The sequence below is a fragment of the Aquila chrysaetos genome, chromosome 8 (assembly GCF_900496995.4).
Source record: "Aquila chrysaetos chrysaetos chromosome 8, bAquChr1.4, whole genome shotgun sequence".
NCBI lineage: Eukaryota > Metazoa > Chordata > Aves > Accipitriformes > Accipitridae > Aquila > Aquila chrysaetos.
The window spans coordinates 730,417-756,551 of record NC_044011.1 but is presented as its reverse complement, the minus strand read 5'-3'; the positions used below and the strand labels follow the sequence as shown (position 1 = coordinate 756,551).

The window sequence follows — 26,135 nt, the reverse complement described above, 5'->3', positions numbered from 1 at the left end:
TTGGAGCAGCTCCGTGATCCCATCACTGCCGCGCACAGAGGCCAGGCAGGCATTTGCACCGGAGCCCTGGCTGCTTCCACCCCCTAGAGCCCCCAGTCCCCACCCCGGGGCGCAGGGGAGCCTGGCTGACCAAGGCAGCCGCACCGTCCTGCCTTTGCACGGGCAATTGCACACCCTCACTGCTGGCACGGGCAATTTCCAGTCCACCCACCCATTTGGGTTCCAGGCAAAGCGATGCTGAAGAGGCAGCGCCTGGCGCCCCCAGCCCAGCGCTGGCAGGCCCTTACCTGATCTCCGGCAAAGGGAGCACCGAGCCCTGCCCTTCGCAGCCACCGAGCCGGCTGCTGCCCGTGTGCCGCAGCCGTCAGGGCACAGCAGACACCCCTACGCCCGGAGAGTTTCCGACCCTTGTCTCATATTTCAAGGAGCACTTCAAATGCGGTTCGATCGCCACCAAGTCAGCCCTCATCAGCAGCCTCCAGACGAGAGCCGGGGCGAGTACGAGCTGGGTGCCTGCAGCTCAGCAAGTTTCCAAAAAGCCCCGAGCGTCACGCGGGGGAGCGGGCGCCAGCTGGCAGGAGGCTGCACTGGAGGAGCTACCTTGTGCCAAGAGCGGGCGAATGCACCTGACATCAGCTCTGTTGGTGAACAGGGAGACGGGGGCACTCCCCAGGCTGCCTCTAAGGTCGGACCCAGAAAATTCCCCGTGTGGCTTCATAAAGAGGCACCAGCCACCGGTGGAGGGATGCAAAAGCAACCGGCCTTGGCTGCAGCGAGCGCACGGGTGCTCTGCCCCATGGGATGGAGGTGGCCCAGGAGACCTGCTAGAGCATCAAGAGATGCTCTGGTGTCCCAGACCAAGAGCCGAGCAAACACGGGCAGACTGCAGATTTCAGGGGCTCCTGGCCATGCCTACATCACTTTCAGCATTTCATAACACAGCATCAAACCAGCCCCCTTCTGCCCCCCCAGCCCCAACATATGCTCTGCTAATGCCAGAGCGAGGCACATTTTAGGATCAGTCCATAAACCATCCGTTGTCAGACAAGGATTAGTGTGAGCCAGCCTTCCCGAAGAGCTCAGGGCTGCAAGCTGGCTCCTGGCACAGGGACCAGGGCACGCAGGGGGCTCAGACCATCCTCAGACCTCAGGTCTAAGCCCCCCAGATGCTCAGGCTGGCTCTTACCCTTAGATGCCCCCCAGGGTCCCCATCAGCCCTGCTCCCACATGCTGAAGGGCAGTGGGACATCCTGCAGCACCCCAGGCATGCAGAGGGCATTGCACGGGCACGCTGGTGCTGCTGTGCTTGTCCTGTCGCTTGCACATCAGAGATCATTAACACCGCAGGGCTGCGTGTCCCCTGAATCAGCAGATCTCGGCCTGGCTCCTGAAGAGCGAGGACAGCTAAAACCCAAACTGAAGGAGACGCCGTGGAGGAAACAACGCTGCTTTTCTGCAGCGGTGCAGAGAACATGCCCATCCGCCCCAGAAACCAAAACCTGGGAAGTGCCTCTCAGCTCCCATCCCAGGGTCCCACAATCCCTCAGCTTCTAACACCACATTGGCAACGAGTTGATTAATCGGCTTCAGCAGGGACCAAACGGGCAGAGTGTGGGGTAATGAGAGAGAAAACATGGTGGTGGCAGGGCAGGCAGGGCGCACAGACTGTGTCTTTTTAGAATGATAGATGAGACGATGAAGGGTCTGGCAAGCACGCTGTCCTGGGCAAGGGCGACAGCCAGGTCCCATTCCTCCCCTGGGGTGGGTGAGGGTGGGCTGGGTGGGCTCCCAGCAGTGACCCACCCGCTCTCACACCAGCAGAGAAAAAACCAAAGCAAACACAGGCAGGGAGTCTGACATTTTGTCCCCAGGGGTTCAGCTGTAAATGTTAGCACAGCATAAGGGAGCAGCGGGAGAGGAAAGATTGAGGCGCCAGCGATTCATCATCCCAACTGGCTGCTGTTCCCCCCGGCCGCTCCGCATGCTGCCAGCTGAGGAACGCCTGGCACGGGGCTTGCAAGATCACAAAATCCTTCAGGTTTCTTGTGATCAGCACAAAGATTAGGGCAGAGCCACCTACTACAAAGGCGCGGTGAGCTGAGGATGTGCCTGCCCTTGGTGCAGCCACCCAGCACCGAGCCCTCTCCCCAGCACCGCCCCACCAAGCCCTCGCACGATGCCAAAATTCAAGGAGGGCACAAAGCTCCCAGAGGATGCAGGCGGGCAGGGCACCCCGGCTGAGCTGGCTGCCTGCGGGCATCATCCAGGGTAGGGAGGAACCAGCAAGGTGGGCATCTGAAGTGTCACAGCAGAAGAGGTATAAAACAGGCAGCTTCGCCAACCTTTGGGGAGAAAGCAGGAATGTCACCCTGGCACCCCGTTCATCACGGGGCGGCTGCCGGAGAAGCGCTGCCCAGCCGAAGGGATCGGGGAGATGATGGCTCTGGCTGCTCCCCCGCCTCCGTGCCGCTCGCCTCTTAAAATAGACGCGAGGAGTGCAACCCGATGCAGCCACGGGGCAAGTCTTGGCCGAGCTGCTCCTCGCTGGCTCTTCCTAGTCGCTACAAACAGGATTTTTTTTTTTTTTTTTCCCAAATCCCCCTGAAATCAAATCCAGACACCACTTGTGAGATGGCATGTATCCTCTGGGCACAGGGCTGGCTCCCATCACCCCAACAGAGCCCCGACCCTTGTGGCACCTCGCACAGACCCACAAACAATGAGGTGACGCCGCACGTGGCACGACTTTGCTGGTGTTGGAGTTCCCCAAGTGCACCGTCCCTCCTGTGCTGCTTGAGGTAACCCCTGCCCTGATCCTGACCCTCACCAGTCTCCTCACTGAGCTTGCTGCAACTATTTTCTCTTGGAAAATAAAAGACAAAGAAACGCATTACGCCACAGGGAAGCGGCCAAGCCCCGGCAGCACCTCGTACCCCTCTCGCTGAAGCTGACAGAAGCAAGCTCCCGGAGAAGACAATCTACCACATGTGCAGGACTCAGAACAAGATTATCGCATTAAACATTAAAAGTCCCAATTCAGAAAGCACCAGCCAGTGCTGCTCCCTCTATGGAGCAAAACTAAAATTTCCTTACAGCTGGGTTCATGCTAGAGCCACATAAAGAGAGAAAGCAAAGCTCAGAGGCCTCGCCAAGCAAGCACAGCTCAAAGCCAGGTAAGAAAAGACCCTTCCCGGGGGTTCAGCATCCCGGCCAGCCCACCCAGGCAGGATGCGGCCACAGCCCGGCGCCTGCCAGGCTCCAGCTCTGCCTGCCCAGCCCACGCACGGGTGCCGTGCCCGCGGCAGCTCTGCCATTGCCACGCAGCATCGCGGTGGCGGCAGTGGCGGTCACATTCCCCCACCCACATGTGCCCCAGGAGGGCAGAGGTGAGGGACACCACGACAAATTACAGTGACGAGCCGGTGTGCCAGCACAGACCCGCCACAAAGGTGGGCAGGGTCTTCCCTCCTGGCTCCCCTCAGTCCTGCATCTGGATCAGGAGCTTTTCAGGGCAGAAACTGGCTTTCAAGCACATTTGTTGTTAGCTGTTGGCTAACACAGGAGACCTCCGATTTAAGTTGGAGTTCTTGCACACTACTGTATTACAACCTAAATTAAATATTTCATAGCGCTAAGCAAGTGACATTTGAAATCCAGTCATCGCAGGGGTATCAAATAAAGATATTTGCAACGGGATCTGTTTAAATCCATGTAGTGCTTTGGATCAGTCCATCAAAACAAGTCCAGTGTTTTATTAAAATAAAAGTTATCAAACACCTGATCTCCTGGAGGAGGCTCTGGAGCCCACACAGTGGAGCTCAGTAGTTCGGGGGGGGGACAGTAAATAAGCTGAGCCCCGCTGACCCATGAGCCTGCCATTAAAGCGTAGCTTTGAAAGTTATTTTCATTAAAAAGTTAAGACCAACAAGCGACTTTGCATCACTTCTGCCTTCTGATTTCTGAACCTTCCATGACCGTACATTGCATGTATTTTAACCACCAGGAATGAAATACCTGTGCCTCATCAGAGGCTCTCCCTCCATCTCAGGATCACGCTCAGAAGAACTTAAACTTGAGAGGAAGCCGCACCAAACACCACCAAAGCAAAGCAATTTCTTCCCAGGCCAGGACCCCCAAACAAAATGGCACATCACAGGGGCCAGGCTGGCAGAGGGCAAAGTGATCCCTGCTGAGGGATACCAGGGTGCAGGAGCAGGGATGCCAGGCAGGACACCCCCTCCCAGGTGCTGTCCCCCCCCTTGTTATAGCCCTCCCAAACTCAGCCCAGCTGGGGCTGCCCCGAGCTGGGTGTAACCCACCCCCCGCAGCTCTTGGCAGGGGGATTCACTGCAGCTGTGAGAAAGAAAAGCACTGACCCCTGGCCAGAAACGAAACCTCTTTTCACACAGATCTCTCAAATACGTGTTCTAGGAACTACCTTGATGTTGTTCAGTTCTAACAAATGCCTGATTTACTTCCCCAGTTAAGCAATAAGCTTGCTGCATAGAAACACACTCTAAAAATGAAAGTTTGTCAAAATATAACAAAACTACTTTCATTAACTTCCCCAAAAAAGTGCTTGGATAGATAAAGGCCAGAGAAGGATTTTCTGCATCAGTCACAGCAGATGTGACACAGAGTCCAGGCAGCAGGATCGCGCTTGATGATGGTGAACATGCATTCAAGGACATATTAGGGGAAAATTTGCTTACCAGCACATGGTTCAGTCCCATCAGCTTCAGTGGGAACGAAAAGCTCCCCAAGTGCTTTGTTACTGGGACTGCTCTCAGGTCTGCCCTCTGACTGCTGGCTACGAAGGCCTGAATTTTGGAAAGAAGGGACCAAGAGAGAAAGCCTGAGTTTGCTGATAACGCAGCAGAAGGGGCCGCCCCTCCACTGATCCGCCCTGGCACGATCTGTCCCAGATCTGTAGCACTTGTCATGGCGCTGAAGTTCCCAAACCTCCCGACTGCTGGGAAGAGCTTGAAAAAGCATCTCTAGCTGAAAGGCAGATGACAAGTAAAAAGAACCCCGAATTTATTGTTTTCTTAGAATTTAGAGTGGGAGGAAAGAAAATGGGACGACCCATGATTTTTTAATGCCTGCAGTTGGCAGTTCCATATTTAATGTGACAGCATCCCTTTAAGAAAAATATGTTCATACACAGGAAAGAAAATAAATTGGCAAAGCAATTTGCTTTCAAGCCAGCCTGACAATTCCCCGCACAAACACTTTACTGCAGCCTTGGTTGAGCCGCAGTGGCCAGCGCTCCGTGCTGGGCAGCATATAATCTAAGAGTTTAAGGATGCTTCACTGGTTGACAAGCCCATCTGTGAATACTGGAAGCAGTAATTTATCCCAGAGATGGTACAAAGAAAGAGTGGAAGAAATAATTCATTGTGTGTGAGACGACGGGGAGACGCGTTGTCATGTTATCACGCTGACAACCCCACAATACAAACAGAGATGCTTGTTACAGAGTCTGAACCCGGCATGATCAAAAGGGTTTCTTCATTCGGGGTAGGAAGGGAAAAAAAAAAAAGAAAGGAAGAAAGGAGAAGAAGACATAAATCAAAGCCTGTGCTTACCATTTCTTACGAAAGAAACTTGTGAGAAATGCTTTCTGCAGAGCAATTAGTAACCAGGATCTGAGGCGAGCGCCGTACGGGCGGGACCCCGCGGGACCCACTGCTGCCGTCCTCCTTGGGGCTGCGGCAGCATCAGCCCCCGCACGGGCCTTTGGTCCCCGCTCAGGGCAGCGCGGAGGGGGACGTGGCCGAGCCGGCAGCGCCAGCGGGAAGGACAAGTCTGAGGAAGGCGAAGAGCGACAGCACCGGAGCTGCGAGGAGGAGAGGAGCCAGAAACAGAGGTCCGAAACCATCCCTTGCTTCTGCATCCGCCCCGGTCTTATGCCTGGGCTAGAGAGGGACCACACAGTCAGCGCTTGCCGCCTTCAGATTAGCCACGGCAATCCCTCCATCTGGAGATTATTTTTGCAACCTTTTATTTGTTTTTAGCAATTCTGAGATGTTTACCAAAACCCCTCCCAGAAGTCCTGTCAGCCAGCCGAGCCTGAGGGACCAGCCGGAGACAGCCCAGCCATTCCCATCACTGCTGGCTCAGGCAGCTCACCCCTTATCTGAGCCGCCTCGCAGGAGGTGGGAGCTCAGTCATTTTCCTTTTAATCGGTTTTACTAATTTTTATTAACTGTCAGCTAGCAGTTCTCCACCAGGTTTTGCAGTTTTGCTGGCTGCTCCGCAGCCCTGGTCGCCCCGAGGGGGATCAGAGCCCCGCAGCACGATGCCACACCGCCCGGCGCTGGACCGCCGGCACCCCTGGGCTCCCTGCGGGCAGCAGCAGCTCTCAGGAGGTTCCACCTCAGCCGGTATTCAGGTGATGGGGTGACTTGTCCCACCCTGCTGTACCCTGCACCTCTGGGGCACCCCAACACCTCTTGGATGCTTGGAGCACCCAAACAGCACCGTGGCGCTGGCCTGGCCAGCTCAGGTAGCCCGGACCCACGGCAAAGGCACCGGCGAGCAGCCAGCCCCCACGGGGGATTTGCCTCAGCCAGGTAATGAGGGTGTTTGTGCGGATCTGGCAGAATTATTAAACCCTCCAGACCGTGACAAAACCTCGCAGGAGTCGGAAGGGCTCTGCCTTGGAGTGGGCTGGGGAGAAATGCGGAGACCTTCCCGTGCTGCTGGGAAAGACGGGGCACACGTTGGTACGTGGGAGCACTTTGGGCCCTTCCAGTCATCAAGCCCCTAAAGCCTCGAGCCTGCTCGCGATGGTCCCCCAGCCCGGGGCAGCACGGCATGCCTGAGACCCTGAGCCCGGTGGCAGCGAGGACCGGGAGGTGCTGCTGAGGGGCTCCCCAAGAGCGATGCGGGTGCAAGGGTCCCGTCACAGAGCTACGTGAGCGGGAGCTGCGCTGTAGGAGCACTGGCTTTCAGCCTCAGCTCACATCTTGAAACGCTGACTTGTCTGTGAACCGCCGGGAAGCCATCACTGACAGGCAAGGAAATTAAATGGGACAGATGATAATTAATTGTCCATGTCTTTGAGTGTCTCCTGGATATGGACTAATGAAGTTATACATTACTCGCTGGCTAGAGGACAGAAGGAAGAGGAAAAGAGTTTTAGAGCTTGGGTTTAATCAGTTCAGTGATAAGCGTGGCCTGAATTAGTCACCTCCTCTCCGCACGCTGTCTTGGTTTCTTCGGTTATCTCTAAGCTCAGCAGCCCGTGGCTCCCGCGAGCCGGCTGGACTCACTCCCCTCCTTTTGCAGCGCCAGGATAAAGTTGCAGGAACCCAATCGCTGCAGTGTGATCATCCTTTGCTGTAGCAGAGGTCACCAGTGTCAGGAGAGAAGCACGTGTGTCCAATTAAACTGAGAAACCTTTGCTCCGAGAAGGCCAGAAGGCAGCAAGTGTTGGCTGGCAGCGCAGGTGGCGGGTCTAATATTTATTTGGGCAGCACCATTAACGTTATTTAATGAGCTCTAGTGGGTCAGCTTTCCTGTTTGAAAGGAATTTGTAAATGGACTCATGAAAAGTTACTTGTCTCCCTGCCATGGAAAACACGTGGACACGGGCTGCGAGCAGCCGGCCCCGGGCACACAGAGCCGTGCACGGTACGTGCCGCAGACGGCTCGCTGTAAGGGGGGGCTTCGGGCAGGTTTGTAACAGCACAACGCTCAGGTCCCATCTTGGGCTTGGCTGGCACAGGAGGAGGGACTGGTGACGGGACTGGGACTCACCCCCAGCACTCGGTGAAATTTTGCCTGTTTCCTTTCCCGCTCCAGCCCTGGGTGCTCTGGGGCCGCAGCTCTGCACCCGCTCTGCAACACCATGCCAAAAGGGACAAGGAGCCCGTCAGTGCCCCGTGGCCAGGAGAGCGCTTGAGCGGTGACGGGGTCCTCGCAGGGTGCTGGGGCACCCGCAGGAGCCTCACTTAGCCCCGTGCAAGCCAAGGCACCCGGCACCTGCCTCCCTCCCGCGCATCGGCGCTGAACGGGAAAGATCTCCTTCCTCCCTCCTCTGCTGCTCACCTGCATCCCACACCGCCCGGCACGTGTGACACTGCGATCGCTGGAGCGCTGTCACCGCAGGGGCTGCCTTGCTGTCACCAGATGGTGCCTGACAGAGCGGGGATGGCAGGGCCGGGCACAGAGGGGGCAGCTCACATCGACCCCTGTACACGGCCGATGAGCAGCACGGGAGCCATGGCTGGAGGAAAGGCTGGTTCTTCTGCAGGGGCATTCCCAGGGCGAAGCTTGGGAGCTGCCGTTCCTCCAGCTGGGTGTGAGATGCAGCCCTGTGCTCAGCACTGCCCGCCAGCAAATTCCAGGCAACGGGAAACACGGTGGCGAGGTGGCCCGGGCAGAGGTGCTGGCAAGTCCACCTCCTGGGACGCACGGCCGCCAGACAGCGCAGCCGGTCCGTGCCAAGGGTCTGAGCGTGTCCATGAGTGGGCACAGTGCCACCGTCGCAGACGGGATCGGGGGACGCAGCCAAGGCACGGTCCTGCAGGCTGCCCCTGGGGCGTGTGCCGGGGCCGGCATCCCATCGGGAACCCCAGCACCCGGCCAGCCCATCGCCAGAGCTCACCGCTCCCCCGGGCGAGCGTTGCTCCCGGGCAGACGCGAGAGCCGGAGGGCCAGCGCGTGCTCCAAACAGGGATGCGCAGGAGGACGGGAGAGGGGGTCCTCGTTTCGGCCCCAGCACACGTGTCCCCACGCCGGCTGCAGCCCTGCGCGCTACCCAGATGCTCGCTAACCGGGGCGGGCGGCTGGAGCATTGCCGAGCGGCAGGCGTGCAGCGTGCCAGCCCTGCACCAGGCAGCAAGCTCCGCAGCGCCCGTGCCCCACACCCTCCCCGGCGAGTCCGGTGCTGCCCCGGCACCGACCACGGCCACCCAGAGCCCCGGGTGCGCGGGGACGCAAGCGGAGGACAGCGGCGAAAGGCTCGTCTCTGCTGGCAGCTGGCGAGAGGTGGAGGCGTTGCTGTTAGGAAAACATGCGAGGGCTGTGTCTGAAAACATTGCAAGGAGCCAGCTACATAAATAGGCCCTTTATGGCTCCTTCCTGCTCTGAGACAGGCCCTTTCACATGCGTTTGGCTCCGGCACGGCGGGGTTACTCGGCTAAAAGAACTCTTCATGTTGGGCGCGGGGGGAGGCAGGGAGGCACGGGCAGACGGGAGGCTGAGAGCCGCAGCACAGCAGAACTGCCCGGCCCAGCCTCACCATGCCAGCACCCGCCTGGGATGGGGAAAAAGCTGATTTGGGGCAGGTCAGAGGACAACAGCGATGGGGACGATCAGGTCCAGCGCAGAGCGAGCCAGATGGGTGTCACGGAAGCCACGCGGTGCCTGGCCAGGAGCATCCTGTGCCTGCCCTGGGACATCCCTTGCGGTGAGGCTGGGGTCCAGCACAGGACACCCCCTGTGCCAGCCGGTCCCCTCTAGCCCAGGTGGCACGGCACCAGCAGATCAAGGACCCATCCATAGTCCAGTCCCACACTGTTTTGCACCAAACCCAGAGAGGTCCCTGCTCCACGCACACAGACATGATTTGAGGACTCGGGGCTACCCCGCAGCTCCCAGCTCCTTACTCCCTTGCGGCAATCACCTCCCCGTGAGAGTGAGCCTCTTCCAGGGACGGAGCAGCCGAAGCTGAGCTCCCCACTGGCTCCACGTGCCGGCACCGTGCTCTGCTGCTTCCCGCTCCCTGGCCCCACGGGCTCCCGGGAAATGGGGCTGTGCAGGGAGCTATTTCTGTCTGGAGGCTCCAACAACGTACACACACCCGGCCCCCCAGCAGCACAGGGCAACAGTCCTGCCAGCATCCGTCCTTCTGCATTTGCAGCTGCAAATGTGTTGACATCTGAGCAGTAATCTCTTTTTCCTCATCCGAGCTGCTTTGGGGCAAATGGCAGAGCAAAGCATGCTGCGGTCCCCCAGGAGAAGGTGCCTGCTGGCACCCAGGTAAGAGGACAAGCGGGACAGGACCGGGACTTCCCCCCGGCCAGAGGAGTAAGCTGTGTTATGGGGGGAGCTTGCAGCCCTGGCTGCTGGCCGTATGCGTTCGCAGGCAGGTTTGCAGCCCTGACTCAGTCCTTTCTCATATTTCCAGGTCACACACTTGAGAAAGAAGCATGGCAAATCCCAGCTCTCCAGCAGAATTTTCTGCTTGAAGGACAACAGCCTCCAGCTTAGGTGATGGGGGCAGGAGCCAGCTTTGCTTTCCTGAGTCCCAGAATCTCAGATGTGCCTCCACTGCGGTCACCCAACCACAGTTCCAACCCCTAGCACCCCTTACTGAGCAGGGGGGGCTCCCGCCGCACCAGCACCCCATGGAAAAGCAGCTCATGTCCCATAGGGCGATGCCTGTGGAGACGGGCTTGGAGGGCACGGACCAGGACACAGTGACCCGTTCTGTCACGGGACACGGGCAGCAGCTGCTCTGCTGGCACCACCTCCACAGGGAGCACACCTCAGCGCCGCAGCACGCGGGCACTATTAATCAATGGTTTCGTTAGGGAGTCGTCATTAATTGAGCACCTCCGGTGGCTGTACAGCCTGATGATCCATCTGGTGTCAGATGCTGCGCGTGCAGCAGCAGCTCTTTATTTCTTTCAGTCACATCTATTTAACGCGATTACAATTCAGTTTATGCCCCCTCAGCAGCAAACGTCCCCCCAGTGTGGGAAAGCTGGTGACTAAAGCAGCGGGTGAATGATTAGTGACTCAGCGGATAATTTTGCTCATCTCGTGGCTTTTTTTAGCATGGGGCGGACAGAGCTCACTCGGCAAACCCTCGCCTGGCACCGCCACCGCTCCCACCCCCCCAGGCGTCCCAGTGCAGGGCTGCCCACCTGGGGCTGGGGAGCTTTTGCAGACAAGTGTCTGCTTGATGCAGTTCTCTGGAAAACAGGGAGAAGAAATCAGACAATGCTGCCAAGGGCTTTGGCTTTTTCTTATTTTTCCCTTTTATTTTTTCCTTCATGACCCGGGAAAAGGTAAGGGGAGTGCTACAGCCCCGCTTAGCCGGGAGGCGCAGGCAGCCCCGGCAGCGGTCGCTGCACAGTTCACGCCGCGCTGGAGCTGACCCGGCAGCAGCTTTTGTCAAGAGCAAAGCACTAAGCTCTTGTCTTGGCGGTAACTGATGTCTGAAAACACCAGGTGCCGGCTTGAATTAACAAGCTCTTTGAGAGGGAATTCTGCTGCGAAACAAGCCAACACCGGGGCGAACACTGCCGGAGAGAACCTCTGCCCGTGCCATCTGCAGCAGCAGCACGAGGGGCCCCGGACCTGCTCAGACTGCACGGGCAGCCCAAGGACCGCGCGAATGGCTGCGTCCCGGCAGGCTGGGGATGGTGAAAGGGACGTGTCATGAATTTCTTCTCATCTTTGCAGACAGGGCAGCCACAGCACATCAGCCGTCCGAGCACTGAAGCTCGACACGGTGAGAGCTGGGTCCAGCCCTGGGCGGCTCTGTGCCTGGTGGCCAACCCCAGCTGTGGGCTCTTCCAGACCTTTTTTGGGTCATCAGGGCAGGAGCAGAGGCTGAGGTCCATGTCCTTGGCCCTGCCACCATGCCTGCACCGATCCCCCTCCATCCTGGCTCAGCCTCCCCACCCAGGTCCCCTGTCCCACCTCCCCAGCACAGGGCCATTGGCAGGTGGTCCCTGCACCAGTGCGACCAGTGCCGGCCGCTCCCGTCTCCCCTGAGGAGCTGCTGGTGTTGATGGCAGACGGCTGCTCAGCATCGCCAAACGCTCTCATGGGGCTGGACCGACACAGCCCCAAAGCAGCTCCCGGGGGTGGCAGCCCCAGCCATCGTGGGGGAGGATGGGGAATTGCTGCCTCCCTAAAGCGGCTTCGTTTTCACTTTCTCTTTAATGATTTCCCAGCTGCTTCCCCATTTTAGCTGATAATGGGACTTCACTATCTATCTGGGTTTGAGAGTTGCTTGCCTTGTTCAAGCTGAAGAAAATCAATTCCCCTCTCACTCAAGTCTTTCCAAGACAGATGAACTGAAGATCGCGCCTGCCTGAGCAAAATATTTATTCAGTCTGGAAACAGATTTACTTTTGAACCTTCTATAAATACAGCTGAGGGCCCCGATTTAATCCCTTACCAGAAGACCTAATTTTATTTGTTTTATGTTTTAAAAAATCCTCCCTTTTCCAATGCCTTGTCAGCAGGTGAAGAAAGGCAGAAATTTTGGCACCTGCCTCGACAACGGGCACAGGGCTCCGGACTGCAGCCGTGGGTGCTGGGGTGCCCATGCACGGTCCCACAGCAGGATGGGGCTCGATGGTGCCAGGGAAAGGGTGAGACCCCCACGCCGCCAGGGTCTGGGCTCTGCGGGGGCTTCCTGCTCTTGATTACCGATTTACGCCCCATTGAAGCACTGCCAGGGGCCAGGGCAGGCAGAGAGAGGCCAAATTCTCCACAGAGGTGTCTCTGTGACCCTGCCTGCCCTGTCCGCACAAGGCGTCCCTGTGCCGGGGGCAGAGCCCACCGCCCTGCCTGTCTCGACGTGGCCGCTGCCCGGCCCCACACACGACCCTCTGCAGCCCCCTGGGACCGGCGACCACCATCCCGCAGCCACGTCCCCCCCAAATCCGCGCGGAGTCCGCCGGGACCGGCTGCCCCTTCGCTCCATCCGCAGCCAAAACGGGCTTCGTGCGCCTTGTGCTGATTGGTATTCAGATGGGCTGGCTGTTTATTAGCGATGCAGGCGGCACTTTGCCACAAGCCAGCGCCTCTCCCCATCGCCCTCCCCGCACCGAGCGGGGACCCTGCTCAGGACTGCGGCTTCACGCCGGCCCTGACGCCCCAGACCTCGGCGCAGGCAGCTGCCTCCATCCTCCCCTGCCTGCTGTTATCTCTGTTACCTCACAGCCAGCGTTATCTCCAGCCAAGGCTGCAGAGGAGTCGGGCTCCCCGCAACCGACAGGAGAAGAAAAATCTCCTTCGTCAGCTGGGTATGGGTGGGCAGTGGGGAATTGCCCCCCGGGGCGCTCGGGGGGATTCTGCCGCCTGCCAGCATCTCACCAGCACATGCCACCGCCTTCCTCGCCAAAGAGAGGATTTGCCCAAGTCCTTAGGAGGGGAAATGTTCCCAAGGACGAATTGAAAAGCTTTCCCACTGCTAAGCAGAGGCCAGACCCAGGCAGGCGCTGGAGCTGGATTTCCTGCTGCCAAAGCCCATCTCGGCGCTTCCCTGGGCTGCACTGCTGCTGCCCGGAGCCCCCCGCCAGCGCGGAGCAGCATGGGCACTGCAGCAGCGCTGGTGTCACGCGAGCACCCAGAGGTGCAGGTGGCTGCCGGGTTTCTGTAAATCCCTTCGACTCATCCACTGCCTAAGTCGGCACTCATCCTGCCCCGCGAGCTCCCAGCCCCGCGACGCTGCGTGCCTTCCAGCGGTAATGGAGCAGCACAAATAATCTCCCCTCTGCGTCTGGCTGGGGAGGTGAGATACTGGCGCAGATTAAAACATTGAGGTGTCCGTCCCAGGTCCCTCCCCGAGCTCCACAGCAGCTCCTGGCCAAGCGTGAGCTCACGCGCAGCCACGGGATGAACAGCCTGACCCCCAGCTTGGGTGAGGAGATTGCTGTGTTCCCATTTGAAAGGCCGCCTGCCACGTCCCCACCCCATGGAAGGCTCCTCCAAAGGCACAGCATGCCCTACACCACGACTGGCTCGCTAATTTGACACACTTATTAAATTGCTATTATGCCTGTTGGCTAATTACCTCCTCTGAAAACTGGAGAGGACAGAAATTTGACATTGAGCTGTGAAAATCTGCAACCCTACAGATGCTGGCTGGGTCTGGAGTGCCCAGTGGGGCTGGAGGGCGAGCGGGGGACTGGAAACAGGGCGGCTGCCGAAGCGTCCCTCCCTGTCCCACCAGCCACGGCCCCGTGGCCCGACCACTGCTGCTGCCCCATGCCCCGGTGGGATGGGGAGCCCCGGTGAACCCCCCTCACCGCATCCCCGGGGCATCAGAGCTGCCCTTCCTGTGCCCTGCGCCTGCCGGAGCACAGATTAATCTGGGCGCACTTTAATCCGCTAAAGCCCTTTCGTAACAGCGCTCAAAAATAAGCCTGGAGAGTTCCTAATACTTCTTGAAAATTTGGAGTTGGGATATTTATAGGCTCTGCCCTTGCGTGCGATGAAGCTCACCCAGTGATGGGTGGGAGGGCTCTGCTGCGGGGGGGGTCTCGCCCCCCCAATCCTGCCAGGAGCCCGCTCTGTGCCGCTCCCCTGTCTCCTGCCAGCTCAGTAACAAGCTTCCCTTGTTTGGGATTTTTATTTTTTTTTCCTAAAAACATTTCAGGGCTCCTCAGAAGAAACTCCAGCCCCCAGCGCACAGACAGGCTCTGTGCTGAGATGCCTTCAGCACTTCAAACGAATGCAAAGCAGCGGCGCTCCCGACCAAGATAAACAGTGGCGGTGCCTGCGTCCCCTGCGGCACGTGTTCCCTGGGAGGACGAGGGCAGGGTGAGGGGAGCAGATGACAAACACTAACGGGAAAAGTGACACTTAAAAAAAAAAATAATAAAAATACAGCCTGGAGGAGCCCAGCCCAATAAACAACTGACCCCCCCCAGGTCTGGGGGTGCGCGGGGTGGGAGCACAGCCACGCACTTGAGGGTCCCGGCTGCTCCACTTCACTCTCCAGGAACATGACATGAGGTTCCCCCCCCCGCCAGGAACTGGCCCGGCCCCCATCAGCATCTCCTCCACCAGCCTTGGCACAAGGACAAAGAGCCGGAAAGGTCCTGGAGAACCGATTCCCCTCCAGAGGTGGGTTAGATCCCGCTGGGGGACAAGGTCTCTCACTGGCTGCAACCATGCGGTGAAATCTGCTCCGGTGATGAGCAGCTCTTGGGCTGGACCAGCCCTGCTGGAGTCACAGCTTTGGGCAGGGGCTCACGGGGCTGGCATTGCCCCCGGTGGGGACAGGACATCACATCCTCCAGGCCAGCCCTGACGCCTCTATCTGTCCCAGAGCAGGGTTCTTGGTTTAAAAAATATTCTCAGCAACCATTCTTTTTTTTTATATCTTTGTGACTTACAGATTAAAAGAGGAGAGCGCAGTGGACGGTGTTGGTGCTGGATGAGGGAGCGGCACAAAGCCTTCAATTATTTCTCCACTAACATGGCAGGAATTCTTGCTGAAGATCCGTACCCACAAATTACTGCCCAGGCTCACCAAGAATTAGTCGTGCAGGGAACCAAATGCCAAAGCTCTGAGCAACGTCGGGTGCCAGAAATTACCCACATCCACAAAAACCCGCAGGGAGCTGCTTGGTCAGGGCCACCGAGAAACACCTGCGTGCAGAGCTCTGACCCCGTCTCCAGGCGCTGGAGTAGCCCCTGCGAGCACAGGGGCTGTTCGATGTCGTCGTGCCTCGGGGATGCCGCACAGGGCAGAGCCAGGTCACTTGTGCTTTTCAGCGACGGAGCTGCTGCCATCTCCCCCTGGGAAGCAGAGGCCACGCAATGCCAGCCGGCGAGATGCCGATGGCGCAGAGCAGCCGGGCAAGGGGCTCCCTGGCTGCCGGTAGAGAAGAGGGGTCAGCTCCTCCACACGCATCCCTCCTTCACGGGGACGGACCTGGCTGCTGACATGAGGGTCCTGCTCCACTTGCCAGCGGGAGCGTTCCCTCCACGCCGCTTGCAGCGAGCCATGACAGCCCAGGGGCTGCTGGCCAGGCACACAGAAACCTTGGGAAACCAGCCCCTCCAAAGGTTGTGGCACTGGGACAGGGTCCTGCCACCCCCCCGGAATTGCTGCTGCCCACAGGAGAGAGCTTGAAGTGTTTTGAGACCAGAAATCCCTCTGGGCGCTGTGCCTCTCCCGCCTGTGGCCAGGATCAATCCCCCAGGACCTGTCCAGCTCCATCCACCTCCTGAAAGCAGCAGGCCAGGAGGCTGGGATCCTGCTCTGGAGGTCTGGTTTCCAGTAACCATCACTGGTGGCCATTGGCACCTCTGCCATGCTGGTCCTGGGCTCAGCGGCGTCCGGGAAGCAGGCGGACGGCCAGGGCAGCCACACCGCAGCACCTGCAAGGCCCAGGTCACCGGTCCCATGTCTTTCCTGCTCCAGCAGATAAAGGGAAAAAATAACCCCAAAAAGCTCTTGGCCCTTTGCCATGCAGTTTTACAAAGATGTGACCTGCTGCTCCCTACTGCAGTGGGCTGCGGTACTTTTCCCAGTTCAAAGGCAGCAGAGGTCTCAAAGAACTGGGAGGTGAAAGCAGGTGAGAAGCAGCCTCTGATCTTACACTGGCAAAACCCACCCGACATTCAACAGTTCCTTCATCCCCTGCTGATGCGGAGCAAGAGCAAGCGACCAGACGTCAGAGCTAGAAATACCCAAACTGGAAATAAAGTGCTGGGCACAACCCTGCCAGGCGGGCGGCTGGTGGCATCTGCCCCACAGCGCACCATCAGCCCGGATCCCCCCGACACACACGGACCAAAGCCTGTGCCACGTGGGCTCCCACTGGACCACCAAGTCCATGTGGTCTGGGAGGGGAGGAAAACCAGCCTCGTGCCGGGGATCTTTTCGGATGGAGCAGAGAGTGCCTGGAGCAAGACAGGGCATGGGCCAGAAGTGGGAACCATGAAGGACATTGGCAAAAGACCCTCTGCTCCCCACGGCCATGCTGAGTGGAGCCCAGCAGCCCCCGTCCTGCAGGTGCCTCCCCACCACAGAGGAAAAGCATCCCTGCAGCCGAGCCCAGAGCCCATGGAGTATGAAATGAGAGCCTGGCCTCAGAGCCAAACCGAGCCAAACCCAGACTGGTTTCATTCCACCAAGATCAAACCTGTTGGCCAAAGGAGCCCAGCACCTCGCCGTAGGAAGCAGCAGGGATGCCCAGCCTCCTCGGCACCCCAGCTGCTGCAGCCTTTACAAAGGTTCGTGCAGCTGGGGCAGCTCCCATCTTCAGGCGGATACTGGCACGGATTAGGACTTAACCTCAAAACGTTTCCCTTGCAATTTCCAAGTGATCTTTCTTATCGACTAATTAAAAAATTTCCATAATTAGGCCAGGGAAAATCACGACTCAGGAACGTTCCCATTTCAAAGCAGCACAGATCTGTTCCGCATTGAGGGCTTGGACCCCCCGCCGGATCTGGGCTACCCCCCACCCCATCAGCACCGGGGCTCAGCCCAGACTTGCCCCATTTGGGCCCCGCAGCCCCAAGACCTTCAAACCCCACAGGGAAGGGCCTGGCGATTCGGGGGTCCCCACGGGAGCTGGGGGTCCCCACGCTGCTCCATTGCCCTCACAGCGTGGTGGCACGGGAGCCCACGGGTGCGGATGACACCTCCCCGGGTCCCTGCAAGAGCCCCGGCTGCTGCTGGCCCCTCTGCCTGGCACTCAGCCGGGTATTCATTCTGGGGAAAGGCTGTTTACATTGCAGGGGGAAAAAAGTGGTGTTTTTTTTTAAAAAAAACCCAACCATAAATGGCCCTCTGATAGCGGGGGGACCCTTCCCTGCCTTCACACCCTGCAAAGCCAGGGTGCTTGGGGGACCCCCCCACCTCCACCCCACGGCTCTGCAGAGCAAAGGACCCCACTGCCCGCAGCGCCGGGGTGCTCAGCCCGCAGCCCTTGCCCCTGCCATGGGGTAAGAGCCCAGCTGGCCCCACTGCCACGGCCCTGGGGGGCGAGAGCGCCCACCCAGCCCCACAGCCATGGCCAGGCCGGGCATGCCAGCAGTTTGGCCACAGAAGGACATTGCAATGCCTCCGAAAGACAAAAACCTTCATCCTTGGCATCTGAGGGAAGTGCCAGGGAGATTCCCACAGGAATCCGGGACCCTCCCTGGGTACGTCCCATGGCTGCAGCTCGCCTGCAGAGCGGCTCGAGGCTCCTTAAATATGCAGGTTCCCTTTTATGACTTGCAAGTAAATCGTTGTGGCTCTAATAAAAAATGAGCGCTTGTTACCATGCAGCCGCAGACTGGATTTCCTTGAGAGCACAGATATAATTCTTGACAGGGGCTTCCTGACACATAAATTATGACACTATTTTGGAGGCAATCTCAGAACATCAGACTAAGAAACACCCTTTGTACATCACAATATTGTTTCTAAATTGACAAATAGACCCTCACGGGCTTCATTACTTTGCTCTGGGCGCACATCTTTGCATTTTTATTTTCCCTAGGAATGATTAAAGGGCTCCAGAACTGTGGACTCTGGGTTCGGAAAGTTCAAACACCAGCCCTGATCGAGCTGAGAAACAAGAAAAGTAGCTTGATGGGATGCAGAGCTCAGAGAGGGGCTCTCTGTTCCTATGATGTTTAAGTTTAGCACAATTTGGAGATTGCCCTGTGCTTCCAGTCCTGGAAATTAAACACTGTAAAGCAACTTGATTAACATGTTCAGTACTCAATTGAGAGCATCTGTGCAAAGGTCCTTGCTTATTCAATAGCAGACTTATACTATGCACTTGTAGAAGTATGTAGATCTCCCCAGAAATGCCAGATAAAAGCCAAAGCAAGGGGAAGATCTCCAGAAATATAGCAAATAACAGCTCCAAGACCAGGTTTCCTTTACTGGCCACCAGCCGATGTTCAAGGATGCTGGGGCAATGCCTGAGGAGTATTTTTGGGTTCGAATGGCTGTGGACAGCCGCAGCCAGGTGAGCTCCTGGTGCTGCTTTGCCAGGGCCACAGTGTCACGCCATGCTCCGCTCAGGAGTGCTGGCCCCAGCGTCGACCCATGGGGATAAACAGCAGGAGGATGCAGGTGGGACCAGGTGGGGCAGCTTTGCCCTGTCCCTGTCCCTATCCCCGTCGGCACATTGACAGGAGCCTCATCCCATGCCGTGACAGCCGGCTATGCCAGGCAGCCACCACCAGCCACAAATAAAAGGCACAGAGAGCGAACCAGCCTCAAAACACAACCCAGCGGGGAGCACCGCAAGCGGGAGGGGAAACCCCACAGTTTTGGGTGTGATGTTGCTGTGCAGCCAGTTCAGTTTTGTACTTCAGGTTCTGCAGTATTTATACTCTTCCCTGCCAGTAAAAATAGACTCATCACGTCTGAGTTGGGTGTCTCGTGTCTTTGTGCTGAAAGAGATGGGAGAAGCCAGGCAGGAGGGGAGGGATGGAAAGACAGCCCCGATCCAGCCAGCAGCACGCATGTGAGTGGGATGGCATCTCCTTGCATGGGTTCACTGTCAGGCTTTGCTGGGTGGGCAGGCCCCTGGCCCCCACCTGCCATGGCCAGGACACATCTCCCTGCACAGTCCAGCAAGAGGGACGAGGCCTCGAGGCCAGTAAGCCACCAACCCCAACAAATATTTCTTATTCTCGGGACTGTTACACCAACCACCTGATTTATCCATACCAGAGGCTGGCTGTTTTGTCAAAGCCAAAAATCACTCGAACAGCCAGCAGCAAGAGCAGCCCGCTCCAGAGAGCGAGTTGAGCAGAGCACGAAGCAAGAGCTCAGGGATGCTCGTGCACAAGACGCACAGCGGGAAGTCACAGTTCGGTGTGACGTCACCACCCTGATAACATATAGCAAAGCTCTGTACATTTACATACAGAGTCACATCCAGGATTATACGAGTCTTTTTTTTTAATGCACGTGGCAGATTACAGAACAAGCAAGAAACCCCACAGCACACATTATCACCAGCCCGACTCTGAACTCTACATATGGCAGGAGAGTTTCTTGTCAGCAGAGTCACACCGGCAGCTACTGAGGGACTGGTGCGGTTCCTCCCATCCCCACGGAGCCACTTCAGCCAACTGACAAACATCACTCAGAGAAGCCGACGCTGGGCTGGATGCTCCATCGGAAAACACCTGCAGCCACTTAAAAAAAAAAAAGTCAATGATGGTAGATTTGACTTGCGTTGGCTGCAGAAACTCCTGGCCAGGCTGGCAGCTGGGGACAGAGCCTCATTTATTCGCAGACTGTCACATACAGCGGCACTGCCCATTGATGCTATTTTCAGGCACCGTGCCCCACATGCAGACACAGCAGCTTATACCAAACATCTCAGCTCCCTGTTCAGACACCCCAGATAATCACGGAGATGAAGACAATTTTTGCGCAGCGCTGAGCAGCACAAGGCCAGCTCCTGCCTCACATTTTCACTGAAAACTGCTGCCGTGCTCCACTCAGGGCAGGGGGTGCTGCCAGCTTGCATGGGACCCGCGGACACATCCAGCCCTCACAGGAGCCGGCAGCTTGAGCAGCAAGGTGGCAACAGAGCTGGTGCGGATCCCTTTCACACCAGTGAATTAACCTAGAAGCCCCTTAAAGACTCCAGGAGGGCAAAGCTGGGCCCTAGACCCCTTACCTTCATGCAGAATAATCTCCTGTATTTAAGATGCACTTTCAAGCTTTGCTCTGCAAATAAAAAGCAGCCACATGTGCCAAGGAGAGCTGGGAGTTCAGATTCTGTGCAAGAAGTTGTTTTCCCACATGCACATCCAGCATGATCAGCACTCACAGCCCTGCCACTGCACTGTCAAGGGCAGGCACAGGCACACTCCTGCTCTCTGGGATCTGCAGGGTTTGCTCTCCGGCAGAGGGGACCTCCAGCCCTACCCCACCCTGATGCACAATTCACCAAAAGCTTCAGCAGTAACTTGCTGCTGCTTCAAGTTAATAGCAAAATATATCAATAAAAGCTGAGGAGAGAGCGGGCGATCTTCCAGATGAGGATGCTGCTTCTGTATCCAAGTTCACTCCTGCTCGGTGGGTTACGCTGCAGGTGCGTGCCTGGTCAGCAGGACCACGCTCCACCCCAGGCTGCAGCCACCCCGAGACACAGTGCTTACTGCCCAATTCACTAACAGAAAGTGCTTTTGTGAGCCTTCAGTAAAAGTCCTTTTCTTTAAAAGCCGAGTACCCCTTGTGGAGACAGCCAGAAAGCCTCGGCTCCATTTCCAACACAAACCTCTCCGTGCCTCAATCAAAGCAGGGACGTGAGCAGCTCCAGGCACCCTGCAGCTGAGCCATGGGACACGCAGGGTACGCTGCACACCCCGACACCCTGAGCAGCACAGTGGGGCCCACGGACACAGCCCCACGGCCCACCACGGACACGGCCCCATGGCCCACCTGCCCAGGTTGTGCCACACAACCCGGTTGCGCTTAGACACCTTGGCAAACGCCGCCCGGGCCCAGGCGCTGCCGGCAGACCCAAGGCCACCGCACGCCTGTGGGGATCGCACGCCGCGCACCCCAATGGTGCGGACACCTTGGCAGAGATGAGCCGGGGGGCACCGCCACCCGCCACACACCCGGGCGGGTCCCGCTCGGCTGGGAAAGGCAGCCCCACGCAGGGAGAAGGGGCTGCAATCGGGGCTTCGGCAAAGTTCCTCTGAAGAAGTTTCCCTCCTGACCCAACGCCTCCCGAGGGGGAGGTCAGCGGGCCCGGGGGCTCTGCCGCCCCCCCCCGCCGCCCTCGCCCCGGTGCACGGCGCTGCGCAGCCGGGCTGTCCGTTTCCTGGCGCCGCAGGCGAGAGCCGGGATGGAGAGCGGGGACCGGAGCATCCCGGCCCGGGCGCGGCGGAGCATCCCCCCGGGCCGGCATCCACCCCCTCTCCCGGCTCCGCGGAGCCTCCCCAGCGCGTCCCCCCCCCTCCGACAACTTTGCCACGGCCGCAACTCTCCCGGGCCCGCAGTCCGGTCGCCGAGGACCGGCGGTGCCGGGGGATCCCGGGCCGCCCCTGCCCGCCCGCCCGCCGTACCTGCCCAGCCGCCCGGCTCCGCCGCCGTTTGCAGCATCCTCCCGCCGGCTGCTCGCTCCCGGCTGGGCGAGCGCGCTCCCGGAGGAGGAGGAGGAGGAGGAGGAGGAGGGGGGGGGAGGAGAGGGGAGGAGTAAATAGGAGGAGGAAGAGAAGGAGGGGAGGAAGAGAAGGAGGAGGAGGAGGAAGGGGGGGATGAAGGCAGCGCGCGCGCCGCCGCGGTCGTCCCCGTCCCCCCCCCCCCCGGCGCCGTGCGCCCGTACCGGGGGGGAGGGGGGAACCGCAGCGGCGCATCCCGGTGCTGCATCCCGCAGCGGGGCCCCGGGGGGGGGCCGCCGCGCACCCTCTCGCTCCGGGATGCCCCGGGCTGGGACAGGGCTGCAGAGAGGCGGAGCGGGCAGCTGAGCGGGGGCTGGGGGGGGCGGGGGACCCCCGGCGACCCCCTGTCCGGCTGTGCTGCCACCACAGCCCCCTGGGCATCCCCGGGGGAGTGCGGTGGCTCCCCAGGCCCTTGCCAGGGGATTTGGGGGGTCAGTAAAGTGCATGGCCGGGCACGCGGAGGAGGGTGACCCAGCAGGGCTCTGGGGAGGGCACCCCGATTGCAGGGCGCAGAGATGCCCAGTGCCACCAGTGCCATGGAGCACAGAGGGGTCAGGTCTCAGTGCTGGCGGGACGAGGGTCCCCAGTCCCATAGCGCTGAGCGGCAGCAGCCAGCCCGGACCTCCAGGAGCAATCAGAGGGGACAGGGGAGGTGGCACCGCTGGCCCTGCAGGGGCTGCGGGGCTTCGCTGGTGGCAGACCCCCGGTCTGACCCAGAGTGCAGCTGCGGTTCCCATGCGGGCAGCTAGCAGCATGGCAGGATAAGGCCTCACGCCCTGCCTGGACTGCCCAGGCAGTTCGAATGAGCTGGAGGAGCCCGGCTGCTCCAGGAGGGTGAAACTGAGCTGGGCGAGAGAGCATGGAGGGAGGGGGCCTGCAGGGAGAGGCTGTTTGCTCTTCAGTCATCATAGCTGGAGCACAAGGCACCCGCCAGGCAAAGGCTCCTTTGCTGACATACAGCTGGCTGGTGCTAACATCAACATTTTTTTGAGTGCAAAAGCATGTGTTTTCCTATCGTTGCCATTGTTATTAATATTTTAGCAGCTCCCAGAACCTTTAAGCAGGGCCACACAGTGTTGATATAGAAGAGCAGATATAAAAAAGACCTGCTTCCTGCCCCAAGGAATATACTGTCTAGACAAGTTATATAATCACATTTTGCCCTCCTCCAGGACATTTCGCAGAGGATCTCAAAGCACTTTCACAAAAATGCTAATTAAGCTTTGCAGCCCAGCTGCGAGGGAATTGCTCTGCCCTCCCAGGCTCTCTGGCCAAGAGCACTCTCCTCCAGAGCAGACGCACTCAGGGGCTCTCATCTCCAGGAGCTCTTGCCCGCTTGCTGCTTTGCCTCCACTAAAAAGTGGAATTGGTGCCAAGATGAAGTCCGATCAGCCCTATGAAGTCGCTGGCAGAGGGGTGGAGGCTGTGGGAAGCGAGGGCAGACCACATGCTGCTCTGAGCCCCTCTGAGCCCACAGAGGACCACAGCTGCAGGAGGGCTTGAGGGCCCCCCAGCTACCAGGGAGGTGGAAACCAGGAGCAGAGAGATGGGGCTGTGAGCAGCTCTCCAGCAGCTATTTCTAGGTCTGTAGGTCTTGGAACACAAGCTGATGGCCTGGCAGCGCTGGGTTACGCCTGTCCACACCAAGAGCCCCTTTCCTCGCTGCCACCGCAGCCAGGATCGGGTCCTGAGGAACAGCAGTGCGACACCATCCAGCCTCATAAACTACTTTGGCTTTAAGTATCCTTTCTCCAAAGCTTGGTGCATTTATTTGCCATGCCATCTGATTTTCACAATGTAGGGTGTTTTTTTTCCTTCCTATAAATAATTACAGGCACTCTAATGGATCTCAAACCTTGCATTACCTTAGCTGTCAGGAGCTTGATGATTACGGTGTAGCCTTCCTCTCCAAGGAGCAGAGACAGGGCTGCAGCTCCTCCACAGACTTTTTTCATTTACCTTAACCCTTACAGCCTCGTCCTGCCTCCACCACACTGTGAGGAAGGGGGCCGTACTCCCCCCTTCCAGGCATGGGAACTGGGAAGCGGAGGGATGAGGCCTCTTGCCCAACCCACGTCTCCCAGCATTCCAGCACTGGGGAACATGGATGAGTCGCTCCCCCTCCACAGTAACTGCTGGCTTCCCTCTCCTGAAGGCAGCCGTTCACATCGCTCACAGTCTAATGCAATATTCCTCTTGCCGTCTTTCCCATCTCCTGAAGTTTTCATGGTATATTTAGCAAGCTTGCATGCAGGGATTTTTTAAATTAAACTAAACTTTCATGCCCATTCTAGCCTGTCCCTATGAAGGGAACGAGCCGGTGACACTTTACTGTGTCAAAAAGATGAGTGACAATGCTGGGCGGGAGGGAGGAGGGAGCTGTTCCCAGCCAGAGGGTTGGATCCGACCGGCTCAAACAAAGTGTCCTCAGCGGGACCCCCCCCGGGTCCGCACCTGCCAAGAGGAGCCCAGCTCTGCCGGGCGCTGGCTCCCCACCACGCAAATGGGCTTTGCTGATTAAATTCCTCATGAAAATGTTTTCACTAACGCTAACTTCATGATCTGTTCTTTATTTCCCATACAACCTTGCCCAGCCCTGTCTGCTCCCATTCTCTTCGCACACAGACCCAGCCTCAGCTGACGCAAAACAAACTCTAACAGACTGCAAGTAAACTTGTTTTCCCATACAGAAACATGTGCAAAGACAGGACAAGGCAATCAATGTGATGTGCATCTCAGCAATGCTGGCTAATCATCCCGGAGACACCTCTTCTCTTATGTTTAGTTCAGCTTCTCCCCGAGATACTGTTTGTGCCAAGGCCAACGGAGACTCGTTGCCCTTAAACCTTTTAGTTTGCTGCAGATATTTCTGAACATGAAGACAAATCTCTAAACAGAGAGAAGGTCATCTCCAGCTGCACCACACCGAAATGCTGTGGGACAGATTAGCAGAAGGAACAGCATATCCAAATCCTCCATCTCGCTGCAGTTGCCCACAAAGTTTCTCCCACCCCCGTGCTCATTTCTTTACAGCAGCTTTTTGCATTCAAAAGAGAAGAAATGAGCCTACAAGAGAATGGGCACTCCTCAGGGCTGAAGCTTCACCTTTCCTCCTGTTTGTGGAGTTCATCAACTCTGCGTTCAGTAAATAAGAAGTTTTACAATTAACCCAACGTCTACCTCCTCACAGCAGTGAGGGAGCTGCATTGTTGGCCACTGGCAGCTCCGAGCATCTTGCCACACAAGGGAGGTGCTGGTGCTGCCCAGGGGACGCCACGGTGGCACTCGCCGGTGAGCTGGGTGCCGGGTCAGGCTGACGGAGGAGCCAAAGGCTGTCCTGGACACGATGCCATCGAGACATTTCCAGTCCCAAATGTGGAGCCACAGGAACATGAGCCCTGCCCATGTCCTGCCCAGAAAGCCACAAGCTCCTGCGCATCATCGGGGTCCCAAATCACTAGTAGATAGGAAAAGGGATGATGAGGAGGAGTCCGCCTCTGAAAACCACAGTCTAGACCCTCAGCTGCGCCCGCCTCGAGGCACCACTGCAAGCACCTGTGACGGACCAGGAGGGTCAGCAAGCAAGAGTCTTTGAAAGCAATTTCAAGCAACTGATTATTGCAAAGCCCTTCCCTGCACCGGCCGGCTCTGCAAAGAGCAGCCCCGAGCACGCAGCCCGAGCCACCAGCGCTGAGCCATCCCGGGCTGCTGGCCCCTGCCCGCGCAGAGCCTGTCTGCAAACACCGGGGCGCGGAGCCGGTGCCGCTACTGGCTGCTGCTGCTGCCAGCGCAACAACTCACGCGTGATTCACAAGCGACAGATCCCCCTGAAACGGCTGCACAGGGTCTGCTGCGTCCCGTGGAGATGCGAGTCAGCAGCTAAGGTGCTGCCAAAGTGCCCCCCAAGAGAGCCCAGCCAGGGTCAAGAGCCCCCCAGCCCCAGCCTCCTTTGGGCAAGCTGCCACTGAGGGCCTGAAGGTTTCTCCAAGGGGAGGAAGACCCCCCTGCAGCACCTGCCAGGGTCCCACCGGCACTGGCTGGCTGCAGTGCCATGTCTCCAGGCGCAGCTGGGAGCTGTTTGTCCCCATCCCCAGCATCGCTGCCTCCCAGGCAGCTGGGGACCTGCGACAGGCAGAGCCTCTCCCTGCCTGGGCTTCTGGGCACCGAGGCCCATGGGAGATGGGTGGGCAGAGGAGGGTTTGTGCTGCAGGAACCGAGCCCGGGGTCCCGCAGCCTGGGAAGGTCGGCACAGGGCGGCTCAGTCCCAGCGTCGCTTTCCAGGAAGC

At 58.3% G+C, this 26,135-nt stretch overlaps 1 protein-coding gene across 6 annotated transcripts in view; it reads right to left on the bottom strand.

Annotated features, from left to right (window-relative positions):
• The window catches only part of ZNF385C (zinc finger protein 385C), a 99,586-nt gene that overhangs the window by 61,405 nt on the left and 12,046 nt on the right, over positions 1 to 26,135 (bottom strand). Inside the window, exons 1-2 of one of the 6 annotated variants that reach the window (XM_030021679.2) lie at positions 21,754 to 21,805; positions 4,713 to 4,820 (exon numbers count right to left, since the gene is read on the bottom strand). The exons of 3 other annotated variants lie outside the window; for them this stretch is intronic. In XM_030021679.2, coding sequence (XP_029877539.1) covers positions 4,713 to 4,820; positions 21,754 to 21,790 — 145 coding nt within the window. In that variant the 5' untranslated portion in view covers positions 21,791 to 21,805. Of the gene's footprint in view, positions 1 to 287; positions 466 to 4,712; positions 4,821 to 21,753; positions 21,854 to 26,135 lie in introns of those variants that run through there. 2 more of the 6 variants (XM_030021681.2, XM_030021683.2) reach the window with 2 other exon arrangements.